Source organism: Solanum stenotomum, chromosome 2, assembly GCF_019186545.1.
Source record: "Solanum stenotomum isolate F172 chromosome 2, ASM1918654v1, whole genome shotgun sequence".
NCBI lineage: Eukaryota > Viridiplantae > Streptophyta > Magnoliopsida > Solanales > Solanaceae > Solanum > Solanum stenotomum.
The window spans coordinates 72,426,286-72,441,824 of NC_064283.1; the positions used below are offsets into that span (position 1 = coordinate 72,426,286).

General features: G+C 29.5%; 2 protein-coding genes and 1 long non-coding RNA gene across 6 annotated transcripts in view; 2 read left to right on the forward strand and 1 right to left on the reverse strand.

The window, feature by feature from the left end:
* The window catches only part of LOC125854313 (uncharacterized), a 77,075-nt gene extending 71,730 nt beyond the window's left edge, over positions 1-5,345 (forward strand). For both annotated transcript variants that reach the window (XR_007445397.1, XR_007445396.1), the window contains one exon: positions 5,184-5,345. This is a non-coding gene — a long non-coding RNA (uncharacterized LOC125854313). The remainder of the gene's footprint in view (positions 1-5,183) is intronic.
* LOC125854276 (putative late blight resistance protein homolog R1A-3) overlaps positions 1-9,753 on the reverse strand; it is a 37,986-nt gene extending 28,233 nt beyond the window's left edge. For 2 of the 3 annotated variants that reach the window (XM_049533773.1, XM_049533771.1), the window contains exons 1-2: positions 9,284-9,753; positions 4,343-6,553 (exon numbers count right to left, since the gene is read on the reverse strand). In XM_049533773.1, the coding sequence (XP_049389730.1) occupies positions 4,352-6,553; positions 9,284-9,721 (2,640 nt within the window). In that variant the 5' untranslated portion in view covers positions 9,722-9,753 and the 3' untranslated portion in view covers positions 4,343-4,351. Of the gene's footprint in view, positions 1-3,770; positions 4,064-4,342; positions 6,554-9,283 lie in introns of those variants that run through there. The other variant, XM_049533772.1, reaches the window with a different exon arrangement.
* Positions 1-15,539, forward strand: part of LOC125856277 (putative late blight resistance protein homolog R1B-23) — a 107,614-nt gene that overhangs the window by 82,784 nt on the left and 9,291 nt on the right. The gene's annotated exons all lie outside the window — the stretch shown is intronic.

Sequence of the window (15,539 nt, forward strand, 5' to 3'; positions counted from 1 at the left end):
TTTCACCTTGATTTCTTGGAAGATTATATTATAGCTGATAATTCAAGAATAGTAAAAATTGAATATGACAGCTACTCTAATTTGACATCAACAATCTTACATACTTCAATCTCTTTTTTTAAGCAAACTCTCAAAGGGCATAAAAAGAAAAGGGAAAAAAAATGAAATCGAAGATAAAATAACTTGCATTCATTCAATCTCAAAAGTTACAAAGAGGAGATGGGAAATTAGTAAAACCCATTTAGCCTTTATATAATGTTTTTTCCCTAGTCCTTTGAAATTTTCTTTCATTTATTTACTAATGAATTAATTTACTAATTAATATTCAATTCAACTTTTCAACTTCTTTGTACTTATTGTAGCAATGAAAGGTTGGCCATTGGTTAACGTAACAATTAAATAATTGAACCACCAACGTTTCATATAAAGTTATGGTTATTATATAATTATTAAATGTAAACATTTTCTTTTTATTGTATGAAATGTGTGTATTTATATTTTTTATATTATAAACTACTCCTATTTGAAATAATAGTTGCTTGAAGGTTAAAATGAAGTTTAACCTTTAATAGGCGATTTGGTAATTCAATTTTTCATTTGGAAGGTTTCTACTTGATATAATATGATAATGATCAAAATTTTAATATAAAATGAATAAATCCAAAAAATAAGCAGGGAAAGAAAGAAAGATGATTGTCCTCAATCCTTATTAAATCATTGAATTAAAGGTGATAATTAAAGTATTATTACTCCACTTCCAAATCATCCATTCAATTCATGTTATTGAAAACTAATTTAATTGAAGATTTTTTAAAAATTATTTGTTACTTACGGATGAATATGGTCACTTTATGATTTTTTAGCTTGTAATTAAGTTAGGAGGTGAAGAAGTTATAAAAACATTTTGATTAATTAATATTTAACTTATTAGATATTTTATTATATTTTAAATAAGGATAAGGGTAAAATGGTATTTCAACTTTTAAGTTTGTGGCTTCCCACTTTTAGTATAACTAGTCCTGGACACGTGCATTGCACGTGTGTCCCATGCTAAGTTGTGTGGAGTTGTTATAGCGATATATATATATATATATATATATATATATATATATACTCGAACATGTACGTTGACAGTGTATCTCATGCTATTAGTACAAGAACTTTGAAAATATTATAATAAGTGTGTGATAAGTTGTGCACAAAAATTGAAGAAAAATATACAAGCTCAAACCAATAACTTCAATTATGCAATTCTTATAATATATCAAGTATTCAATTTGATAAAAATTTCTTCTGTTTAATATGTCATAACTCATAATTTAAATGTCAAATGTGATTTCAAAATATTTCTGGTCTTAAATTTTTCTTCTTTTTAAGAAACTGTAGTCTCCACCTTTTCACATTTGCATACATATTAAGAAGTACATGTTGTCGAATTAAAGTAATATTTTGCAAAATTTAAATAGAAATTTGATCAATTCATGTCTTCCTTAAGATGGTTAGTATAAATGATCATTGTGCGATAACTTGCATAGTAGTTGAAGAGAAAATATACAAGCGCAAATCAATGAATGGCGAACCTATTCAATCAATAGTATTATCATTACAAGGTACATCATACTAAAATATTGCTATCAAATGAATTTTAAAAGTACACTCGAACAATTTTAATTATGTAATTTTTTAATATATCAAGTATTTAACTAGATAAAAGTTTTTCTAATATGTCGCAACACATTATTATTTGTATTTTTATTATTATTATTACTATTATTATTATTATTACTATTATTGTGAGAGGTTAATACATATTAAATATTGTAATTATAGAGTATATAAAAAGTCGGTTATGAATACAAATATTTATTAGATAAAACTTATTGAAAATGTCAAGTACTCGTGTTGGCAGATATAATGCGAGTGGAGTACTCTTTATTTTGAGATAAATGGAACCACTATTATTTTATTTAGTAAAAAATAGAGTAAATGAACAGGAAAAAGGTATATATATATATATATATATATAATAGTGGCAAAATGGTAATCAAACTTTGAAATTAAAATGATAATCTACCTATGAATTTCTGAATTTTAATATAAATTTATATCCCAATATTAAATTTAAAATGGTGCACACATATCTTAAAACTTTCTTTGATCTATAATTAATACTTTTCCACATAAAAAAATTAAAATCCTAGATATTAAACCCATTAATGACCAATAAAAAGCTTCGTGTAACCCATAAAGCAAGTCATCTATGATACAAACTTCTATTTTGTATATTTATTGTTTGCAAGCTTTCATCAAGATTGTTGAATTTTCTTATAGATGATTATTATATATCATTCTTTACTCAAAAAAAGAAAAGAAAATATTATTACTCAATTCATCAAAGTATTGTGTTGACAAAAATGTCCGGTCACATTTGTATCTTTTAAACAAACCTTTTGCAATTTAAGGGCGAATAATACCCAAAATTTTTAAAAAAAATTCACTTAAGGAAGTTCAAAATATTAAAAGACAAATGACATCAAAATATACAAGAAGAAGAAGAAGAAAGACAAATTTGATTTCATAGTTGTTGTTCCAAAGGCTCACGATGATAACTAAATATAAAGTTTGCAACTATACCGAGTTGATGAAAATCGGAAACAAATAAATTATAAAGGATAAAAATCTCGTAATGGAAAAAAGAAAGCAAGTGTGAGGAGTTAATGATATATATTGCAAAGCAAATTTGAAGTTTCCACGTGCTGATGAATAAATAACAAATAGTAACTTTCTTATTGTTGGCATTAAACATATTAACATACAGTCTGTTTCTTCTACAACTATATTCAATCTTTAATTATGTGTAGTGGCAATTCAAAATGCAAACATTTATTTAATAATTCTTGGTAACATTGTAATTGCCAAAGAATTATGTTTATTTAATTTATATAATCCAATGAATTTAGTCTACATTAAATTATTTTTTTCAACTTTCTATCTTCTCCACATTCTCGACATATGATTAATTGGTGATGTAGAGAATTAATGTTATTTTTGAATGGAAAAAGTTTTTAAAATAATGATTACTATTTACTATTTAATTAATTAGATATTTAATTATTGTATTTTATTTTAGGGGCAAAATGGTAATCCAACTTTGAGGTCAGGAGCTTCCCAGTAATATATATAATATATGATGATGATATGATTATAAGGGAAAAGCATAAACCAAGATAAATTGTGTGGCTAACTTTNTATATATATATATATATATATATGATGATATGATTTTCTTAAATAAAAAATATACCAAAAAATTTAAAATCAAACTACGTAATATTTAACTTTTATTCTTGTTTATTTAATAGGAAGTGAATGGACAAAGAAAAAAAAGAGAAAATTTAGTTTATATTAAAATCTCTTTTATGCTTCAAGATTTCACAAATCTCTGATGATTAACAACGAGACATGAAGAATAAATAATAGAATTAAACGGGTTTTATTAAAAGAAATTTATATAGAGCATTTATCACTTTTAGCAGTGGATTAGAAATCCAAACCTCTTCTGTAACATGGACAAAACAAGATGAAGCCTATTTTTGAAAGCCAAAACAAATCGACACCCATGTAATCGAATGGAAGATCTAAGCACAAGAACTAGAATTCATTTTGCAGATATATGGTTTTGTATTTTGAACTTGTAACGTTCCAATTCAGAAATAACTAGAAAATTCATCTGAATGATTCCAAGTTGTAAACAAAACACACAACATTTTATTGAAAGATAAAAGCAACTGTATGGTTTACACTGAAACAAATCAAATACAACAGAATAGTGAAAGAAGCAAACAGGCATACAATTGAAAAAGAAAACACTCCAAATGATCAGAAACTTGAAAAAAACAACAACTCCAGGGAGTACATACTCCATTTATTTAACATATTACAAATCACAAAAGGCAAACATGTTTTCTTTATTGGAACAATTTTATCAGGTGACTGGACCACAGAAAACATGAAATGCCGCAACATCATACACATGACTCCAGATCGAAATCCCGATGCTCTACTGCAGAATGGAGGAAAATTGGTTTAAGAACAACAGGGAAACAAAGAGAGGAAAAGTGTTGCAGATAAAAAGAAGAGCAGAGTGCATTCAGAATGTAAGGAAAATAATTAGTGTTCTACAAATTGTTATGTATAATAGAAGAATGAAATAATTACAAAAGATATAGTTTTACGGCTACTAAATGAGACATGTATAGAGATAGATGGAGTCACGGGAAATGTATGCCAAATGGAAACAAAGATATATAGCCATACTATAATACAAATGAATTTGACTAACCTTTCAACTTTACTGTGTGGCCTTGGATTCAGATTCAGGAGGGAATATGCTGAGCTTGAATATTATTTTTTGAGATTTCTTAAGTTCCAGTATATCTTTTGCAGATTTGACTGCTTTGATTGTGTTCTCCAACTTCATCTCGCGAAGATTAGGTATATCAGCCAGCTCAACTGGTACAGCGTCGAGCTTATCACAAGAAACAAGAACAAGGTTCCTAAGGATGGGGTAGTTAAGATTCGACGCCTCCCAAGTTTCTAATTCTGCCCTCTCGATCCACAATACTCGGAGTTTACTAAAACCTCCTACCTCCGGCTTCCAAGTACCACCCATGAATGCATTTTCTTTCAACTTTAGAACCTCAAGGGATTCCAATTGTGCTAATTTTTCTGCCTCACTCCATGCAAACCTTGTGTTTGCCAAAGTTAACTTCTTTACTGTACGTACAAGTCTGAAGAATGCTGAAGGAAGTTGAACTGTTTTATTCATGTAAAGAACATCATTCAACAGTTTCAAATGTTCCAGGCACTTTAGCTCTTCAAGATTGCTGATTCCACCCCTGGATTCAAGAAAAGGCGCCATTTGCCCTCGAATGCTCAATTTTTTTAGATGACACACCTTTGCCAGCACATCTTTCTTGCAACTTTCTGGTGCAACCATAGAAAGAGTTTGTAGACAAGAAGGTTTACCTGTTGTGACAGTCGGGGATGGCAATTTTGCAGGTATGCTGGTGTGCAGATGCCTCAACTGTAACATGTTCCATATGTCTGCTTTTACGTCAAGAGTGGGCTCTGAGGTACTTGTATTAAGTATAAGAGTTTGTAAATTCCAGAATTTACCAAAGGTCGGAGGGAGGGCCTTAAAGTCACCTGAGATAGCAATATACCTCAAATGAAATAAATTGTTAAAGTCTTTGGAGAAAAGAAATTTGAGAGATTCAACATCCAAGACTCTCATAAGTGGAAATGCTTTGTGAATGAGTTTGATGTCATTAGGAGACAAGTCAGTTTGTTTTTGTTTCGAGGAAAAACAATAGAAAGATCTGACATGTTCTGCAGAAGGTTTTGTGGAGAGAAAGTCATTCAGAGTAGATGGTTGAATACACAATCGACGGCAAGTATCTGGATCCTGTATAGAAGGAACAGCATTATCAACTGTTGTACATATTTCTTGAAAAAGCCATTTGTCAGCAGCCTTTGTTCTGCAAAACTCATGTAACATGTCATGAAGACGACATGTCTTTATTTGACCATCAGACCTCTTTTGCAACAGTATCACTAAATTCCTATGAACAAGATCATTCAAATGAAGCTCTGCTATCTCCTCAAGAGTGGATGACTGCTGGGGCTTTATTAGCCCTTCTGCAATCCACAGGCGAATCAATTTCCAAGCAGGGATATCAAAGCCCCGAGGAAAGATACCAGAATATAAAAGGCACGTCTGCAATTCTTGAGACAAACGATCGTAACTCATCTCTACAAATACGCCACAATCTTTATTCACGTTAAAAGCATATTGTATCACATTTCTCTCAACTACTTTCCATTCAGTTGTATTTGAACGACCTGCTAATGCTCCTGCAGTTACCACTACAACAAGTGGTACTCCACTACAGTTTCCTGCAATTCTTTTTCCAACTTCTTTTAATTCATCAGGGCAACTTCCCTTGCCAAAAACTCTCTTTACCAACAACTCAAAACTTTCTTCTGTAGTCAAGAATTTCAGATTATGAGGTTCTGGATTGGCATAAGCAGCTAGTAATCTGTCACGTGTGGTCATCATGATTCGATGCCCCTTTTTGTTTTCTGGGAAAACTTTCTTTATGTGATCAATGACATTTGCTTCCCACACATCATCTAAAACAATGAGACATCTTCCTCCTTTACTCATAAAACCACTTATTACCTTAGCTAGTCTGTCCTCATCCTCATTGAGATACTCGTCTATGCTGTTTTTGAAATGTTTAAGAATCCTAAGATAAATATCCTTTATTTTGTATTCCCGACCGACATAAACCCAAAGGATGCTGAAAAATTCAAATGAAAGTGTAGAATCATTGTAGATTTTCCTTGCCAGTGTAGTTTTTCCAAGTCCGGGCATACCCACCACTGGAATAATATTCAGACTTTCTGCCGGTCCTTCAACAAGTAGCTTGATCACTTTCTCAGCTTCCACATCAAACCCAACTACTTCATCATCATCCAAAGAAGGACCCTTTTTAACATAATAATCAAACGGATTGCATTAGAAACCAGAGCAGATAATATTCTTAATTTTTGCAATTGTAACTATAAAATTCTAAACTTCATCCAATGCCATGATAACTGATAAGATATAACGCTTCGCAAACATGACAATCAGCAATTGATTTCATGGAACCTAAATGACTGCAATGTCAAGTGGCATGCATGAAGAGTAGCCTATCGTTTGTAATGTGTGAGAGCTAAAACATAAACTAAAAAAGAAAGTCATTCTAGGCTCTCAAAATGTTTGGAAAATTGTAGACAACGGGTATCAAAACCCGCCAATGAGAAAATTATGTCCCAAAATGAATAAGATGTCTTGATAAAGACATGAAAAAGAGATACGCAGGCCCTCACTCTCATCCACCAATGCTTGGATGGTGGCATGTGTGAGAAGGTGGCTGAAACAACCACCTCAAAGGAAGCTTGGGAGATTCTACAAATTCTTTCCAAGGAGTTGATAAAGTAGAGAAGGTAAAATTTCCACTTATTTTGAAGTTTTAAAAATAATAGAATTCAAATTTTGTTCGAACTTATGTTCAAGAGTGATGGCTAGCTATTGTGAACCAATATACGAAGGTACGAGGAAGAAGTAAACAATGTGTATGGTAGAAAAAATCATTCGCTCTTCAACACCTAAATTTGATTATACGGTCTGTATAATATTAAGGAGTCTAAAGATTTAGTCTTGATGATGATAGAGCAAGTGGAGGGTTCTTTACAAGCCCACGCAGAAAAGATTGAATGGAGTCAAAGCAAACCACTAGAGCAACTTTCTAAAAACATGGCATCCTTCAAGATTATATAAAGTCCTAGTTGTTAAATTTAAATTTTCAAATAAATGGAACAAACATGATTAATACTATTATTATCATTATATAACTATATAAGGTACTAGTTATTAAATTTAAATTTTCAAAATATAATTAATAAAACTAATTTAATAAAATAAATCTTCAATACAAACATTTTAAATTTATACCTAAAAAATAGTGAAACACCGACAATTGTTATTAAACTCCACAAATATTTAAGGTTTATATACATAAAAAAAAAAAAAAACCAAAAATGTTATGATTATTATTTGGCTGAACGCATTGACATATACTTAAAGCAGGGGCGTAGCTACCCATAGGGTGTTCAATTGGACACCCTTCGTCGGAAAATTACACCGTATTCATATATAAAATGATATTTTAAATGGTTAAATAACACATTTTGGACACCCTTAAAAACAATAAAATTTCTTAGCTTAGTGATTTCACTCATTCAGCTCAAGCTAAGTCCTTTGCAACCTCTTGTGCGCGAGTTTGATTCCCCTTACTGGACTTTTTTAACATTTTCAAAAGAGCTCCTAATTAATTTCTTAATCGTAGTTAATAAATCTATTATTTAAAAATAATTCAAAACTAATAAATCTTTTATTTGACTTTTGATTTTTTTTTCTTTTCATTAAAAATTTAAAAGTAATTATTTAATTTAAAGTTAATAAGCAAATCTTATTTCTTTATCTTTATTCCATAAAGCTACTAAAAGTGAAAAGGCTCCATATAGAATTTCTTTTAATATAACTCGTTTGATTCTACTCTTTATTTTTCATTTCTCGTTGTTAGTCATCAGAGGTTCGTGAAATCTTGAAGCATAAAAGTAATTTCACTCTAAACTGAATTTTCTCTCTCTCTTTTTTCTTTTGTCTGTTCACTTCCTATAAAATAAATGTGAACATTAAAGCTAAATATTATGTAGTTTGATTTTAAAAATTTTGGTATATTTGTTATTTTAAAAAATAATCATTAATGTTACGTAGTTTAATTTACAAAATTTAAGCGTCATTCATTAAATTATTTTTATTAGCTATGATTTCGAACACTCTTTGTAAAATTTCTGGCAACACCACTGACTTAAAGTTGACGTCATTTTTTCACTTAGACACTTAAATTAAGACCTGTACTATGTAAACACCTATAGCTATAATGATAACATCATTTTAATTTTTTTATTTTTGAGAATGTTATATTGGATATTTTCTCATGAAAAAAATTCCCCAAATTTTCTAACATTGGATTTTTTTTTCAATTTTCTAACATTAAAAAATATGACTACTAATATATAATATAGTTATTTAATAATAACAATACTATTTACTTTTAGTTTGTTAAACAAATAAAATAAAAAATATATTTAGCGGACCAAATAAAAACAAAACTAAGAGAGTAACAAAATTGGTTTTAAAATAGAGAAAAACAGAAAGTGTGAAAAAAAAAAAAAAAACGAGGGAAGAGAAGAGAAACTGAGTTGATTGGTGGATCTCACAAGCAACATTATAATTCTAATTAAAAAATGTCTCACACAACTAGTAGTAGTTGACTAGTTGTGCCTCACACCTGACTTAGGATGCGTGTTTATTTGTTTAATTTTTGAATAATCTAATATCAGTTGACGCATATTTACGTATTTGCCTTTAAATTATATTTATGAACTCATATATGTAAGCTTTACGTCTTGCGAAATAAAATTTCTATATTTAAAAATTATATAAAAAAAAAAAAACACTATGAATCCATAATTACTCTTCTGTTTTAATTTATATGGTAGTACTTGACCAATCATGAAGTTGAAGAACTAGGCAAATGTAATAATATTCACGGACTAAAGAGAAAAGAGTGTCAAAAGAGAATTTTTTTGGGGGATTTTAGTATACCTGGGTTACTTCGTGCCCTTTTTTGGGGACGTCAAGAATTGGTTTAGGCTTGAATGAGTCTTTGTTATCTTCGCGAAGTTTCTTCACCTTCTCATGGATGTCTTTAATTTCAGCTGCAAGAGCCCTAACTACTGCCATATGACCGAGATCGAAGAATCTTCCAACTTTATTCTTATCTCGATGCAGCTTCGCTTGAACCAGAAATTTATCAATTACATCCTCAGATTTATGTACCATTTTTTGAATTTCTTTCACCAATTGATCCCATAAACTGCTCTCGCTGTGGAATTTAGCAGCATCGTCAAGGAATGCTTTTAGGCGTTGCACTTCTTCCAATAAATTTTTGAATTCGTCGTCTACGCCTTTTATCAGATCTATATTTTCGCTTAACAGTTGCAATAAATTCTCTACGAGAAAATTTACCACAGCATCCGCCATTGGATCGATGTTACAAAATTGGGTTACAAATGAGATAAGAGAAGAAGAGGATAGTTTTAGCAATGAGAGGGAAGATAGTTGATGTATATATGAACAAAGGTAAAATGAAAAATTAAGTTGACTTTATTTTTGAATTTTTTTAAGTCTAGTCTTTCTTAATTCTAATTAATTTTAAATGCACCGGTTAGGTAACAATAATTTAACAAATATAATATAATAATGCTAGTTGTTTTGCCCATAATTTTCATAAATATATTTGCAAGTGGACACCATTAATTAGTCTCTGGCAATTCGACATTTATAAGGTAGTTTCTTGGCAATTTGGATATTGTTATTTTTTTTAGTTCTTATGGAAAAATTGTCTAAGCTATATATTATTAAGGAGATGATTCATCTCTTTTTCATGTGATACGAAAATTTTTAATATCCTTTTTTTACACTCAACGCTAAATATATGGGGTGTGTAATTTAATTTGGAAATCTATTATCAATAAGATAAAATAAATTGAGATGAATTTTGATATGATATCAAATAAAGAAATAGATCTTGATTCTAAGTCAAATCTAATTCAGTCCAATAAATTAAAAGGTATGACATAAATTGATACAAAAGAAATATTAAACCTAATTCAATCCGATAAATTAATTCAAAAGTGAACAACAACATATCCAGTTAAATCTCACAAACTGATTTTAAAAGAATAGAATGTAGGTAAACGTTATTACTACGTGATGGAGGTAGAAAAATTGAATCTGAAAGACCATCGGCTCAACCGCTCAAGCGATAAAAAAGGGCGACGGTAAAAAAAAAATAGTAAACAACAAAAAATGGTGCCAAATCTATCAGAAAGGAGCAAAAGCAACGAGCCATAATCAATAAACAATTAACTCAAAAAGTGAGAAAATGCTTTAAATAATAGTTAGACTCAATTATTGTGCCCAATTGAGTTGGCATTCCATGCAATGAAACTAATTAGTCATTTTCCCCTTCACTAGTGATTTGAGGGGACCTCTAAATTTAAGGTTATGACTAGGACTACCAACAACTAGATTAAAGTTTTGGAATATTTAGTCCATTCATTGGTAAATTAATACAAACAAAAACACTTGAAAGTCTTGGAAGAAAAATATAAGTGCAAAGCAACGAACTATTAGTCGTAAGGTAATTAAGGTCTAGCTACTTTTACTTGTACTTGTCCCTATTAATATTTTTTATGTTTAATAAAAGACCGCTAGACACTGTCTAGTAATAAATTTGCTTTAAAAAAAAACAGTCGTTTGGACGAGAAAATAGAGTCCAAAGCAACGAAATAAATATATTTATCGTTTGGACTGATTGAAGCCATCACTTTATCTCGCAATACTGCAAGCTTGAGTGTACACATAGCTCATGGTTCACTTCTGCTTCTATAGGCAGTTTCTATTAGATGTCTCTTGATTGTGTTTATACGTTGGGTTACATATGATCGTTTAAATAATTTATGGAATATTTCGACTTTTGTTGAATTAAGCTAACAATATTTATTCATGATTTGAATCTTCTATGAATTATATATTTTCTTTTGAATGATTTGCCTGACAATGGTAACTCTAAGGGAGGGTTTAGCTCATTAGGTGTTGATGGTGACTAGTGAGAATGAATAGTAATAATTTACATATTTAGAAATAAAAAATAAAATGATCAAATATGTTTCTCAAAATTCAACTCCAAAAAAAAAAAATTACATCATCAAAAGTAGGGTTGTACATGATCGGGTTGGTTCGGATTTTTCAAATATCAAACCAAATTATTTGTGTAAAAATTTTAAATTTATAAACCAAATCAAACTAATAAAATTAGGATTTTTTCGGGTTTTTCAACCTCGGGTTGGTTCGGGTTTTTCAAATACCAAACCAAATCATTCTGTCGAATTTTTAAATTTATAAATCAAACCAAACTAATAAACCTCGGATTTCTTTAGATTTTTGGATTTTTTCGGTAAAGTTTGCATACAAACATATAATTAACTTGTGCTCCAAATATTTCTTTAGTCCAATCAAAATACAACTATCTAAGGTGTTTCTTAAGAAAATAACACAAAATATGTGATGAGTACTGATGACACTAAAATATTCAATAAAAAATAATAATGAAATCATCATATAAAATAAATATTGCAAAGTCATAATGAAAATGATCATAATTTAAAAGTACTAAATCATGCTAAAATAAGTTTAGTAAGTATTAGTTACATTACTAAATATTTAAGGAAAATTAAAATTAGATTATATATTTTAATTGTCTAAACCAATTAATGTAAAACTAAATAACAAATATTCAATATTATTGTCATTCTTAGTATTGAATTGATTTTCTTTTTGCATTAGTATTAATTTGATTTTGATTTAAGCTTTATTATAATTATCAACATCTATGAACTGTAATCTTTATTGGACCATTCCGAATTCTAAGTTTTAAACTTGAAATAATATATTAAATTAACGATAAAAACTATGAAATAGTATAAGAAATATTTTAAAATTTTATCAAAGTAAATATTTTTATGTATAAAATAAAATTTTAAAATTACATATATAATGTCGGGTTGGTTTGGTCTCGAGTTGGTTTTTTTTAGTTAAAACCAAACCAACCCAAATATAGTCGGATTTTTTTTTCAATACCAAACCAAGCCAAACCAAACCACTAGTCGGGTTTTTTTCCGATTTAACTCGATTTGCGATTTGATTCGATTTTCGGTTCGATTTTGTACACCCCTAATCAAAAGTCTCCTAAAAAAATTAGAAATTGTGGAGCTAGTCCTCCACATTGTCAAAGTTTTTATTCTTTCTATATATTAGAAATAAAATAGTGGCACCAACATGGGTGTGGTACAGTAGTGGGATTGGTCCACTCTTAACCAAATGTCTCATGTTCGAGTTCTGAGTAATCAAAATAATTGGGCTCCGCTCCAATGAGAATATCAAACATCGAGTGAAAATTTAAAAAAAAAAAAAAAAAAGATAGCAAAGAAACTACCTTAACATCAATACACTAGATTAGGGATATTTACTTGCAAACTTTTTTGGGAAAGGGGCGAATATACCTTTTGTTAACAAAATGATGTATATAGGTCTAAATTGTCTAATAACTGATGTATATATATCATTTTTGTTAACTATAGACCTATATTTGCTTAATTAAGAAAATAATCTACTATTATTGTAATTTGAGTGAATTTTTATATATAAATTTATGTTCCGGCCGCATTTAAAATATAGAATTCATATGACCACATACTAGGTTTAAATTAACAAACAACAACTAATTCACAGGAATAATTGATTATATAATGACTTTGGCTTAATAATTGAATTAAGTCCATGATTGGAGGTTATATATAAATTAATTATAAGTGGCATCATCATTTTCAATTTATTAATTTTACTACCGCTAGAACTGGATCTTACAAGGTGCCTTTCACATTGCCAGTTATGATAACAAAATAAAATAACAAAGTATAACTAGCTGTACACTATTTTTATTTTATAGAGGTTCAACGACTTGAGAACGTGTGATATAATGGGGACAAGGAGTATGATTATACACAAAGTCAAATTACTAGATCAACTAAGTATTTTCAATCTTAATATTTAAGCATATCCAATGAATAAAATAACAGGTTTTGATTTTTAAATGAGTTTGACCCTTAATTTGTCATTTAGCAATTGAACTCATGTTACATCCTCTCTTTTTTTTAATCGAAATTTGACATAATTTTATCTATCTAATAATATATTTGTTTGTAGAAATGATATATAGGGACTAGGTCAAGATGTCGTCAGGACAAGTGATAGAGGCGTAGAATGGATATGACAGGCAATACCATATGGTGGTCCGTGCAGGGTAGGGATCGAAGGAGGGGGTGGGGGGTGGGAGGAAAGCTTAAGAGAGGTAAAAGGCTTAATAGAATTTAGAGTGTTAGGAATGATGAAGTGAATTGTGATCATACTAATACTAACACATAAAATTTTATCAGAACCCCGAAATTAATTAGCGAGCTTGGATGAAAATACTAAGATAGGTAACCCTTTGGGAAGTCCTCCGGTTGCACTATAAGAATTCAGAGCTTTTGTGACAACTTATCTTATCGCCACAAAAAGAGCTGAATCATCAGTGACAAATGTTGCCACAAAATGCATAGATTTAGCCGCGACTTAATCACTTTGCCACAAATAATCCTACTAAATTATGACTGACTGAAAAATTAATTGGTTGCGACAAAGAAATTGTCGCTATAAAAGGTCTTTTGGTGGCTACTTCATCGTCACTCAAGAGGATTGGTGGCAACTTTGTAGTCTCCACCAATTCTATCGTTTTTATAAAGATTTTGGATGTAAGTTCAAAATTTTATTACTAATGTGTTTGGTCCATTATTTGTACTAAATAAGTATTTATAGGAATTTGATATTTCTTCCATCCTATTTTAATTAATTTAGCTCCTTTCAAAATTGTAGACGTATATTGAAAAGTTTTAATAGTGGTAGACTTACTTATGAAGTATTATGAGTAGTTTCATATATTTTGTTACTTATTTTAGTCAAAAATGTATATACTATATTCATTATATTTTAGTTGTCACATTTTCATTTTAAACGACCTTTAATTATTATAAATAAGAGATTTACTCACTAATTTATCCTTAACTTCTTTTAATGTAATAAATATTAAATACTTTAAAACTAACTACTTTGAAATATTTACTTTTCTTTTTCAAAAGCAATATATATATCCATTATTTCTTTTTATATTAATATTAACCGCATATTATCAATTCTATTGAAATACTAACCGAGTATATATAAGTTGATGATGTTCAATACTAACATACATAAGCAAAATAAGAAAAAATTAATTAATTAATAATAATCAAAACTCTAATATACATTTACATAAGTAAAATAACAAATATAACTTTATAAACATGTTTCAATCATGTAATACAAAAAATAATTAACAAGAATAGTAGTGGACTTTATAATAAATTTTAAAAATCATTTATTTGTAGGATAAGTAAATTTAAATAATAATTAAGTAATATTTTATTAGTGTCACGACCCGAGCCTACACCCTGGACGTGGCCGGCACTCGAAGACCATTGCTGGTCCCCAAGCGAACCCTCATCCTGGCCTGACTACAAGCGGAAAACTGATTCAAGCATACAAAGCTTTAAAACTGAAATAAAAGTTCATAAAACTTAAATACAAACTTTAAGTCCAAAGAAAACTCTATATAATAAAATATATACAACTCGCCATAAAAAGGCAACTTTAGTCTTTAAAACATTTAATAAAATAAATGATCCAGACTTCTCAACTATACTAACTATCTATGAAGCCTCTAACTGATAAAGATGGAAGTCGGGACAAGACCCATGACATCCTAACAATTGATATAACTGAAAGGTAAATGAAATCCTCCGAAAGCAAGGAGGCTCATCATAGCTAACTCGAACTCTTGGATGTATCAACGAAGCTCCTGTTGATGATCTTGAATACCTGTGTCTGCATCATGAGAAGATGCAGGCCAAATGGCTCAGTACGTGGAATGTACGAGCATGTAAGAGGAATTCTAAAACATAAACATAAGCTTGAAACTTGATAGAAATGAAACATACTTACCTCTTATCAAACTTACTCAACTCAAGGAATACTCAAGGGTACTCAAAACTACTCAAACTTACTCAACTCAGAAGTACTCAAGGATAAAATACTCAACTCCGAGATTAGATACTCAACTCAAGGATATGATATTCGACTCAAAGATATGATATTCGACTCT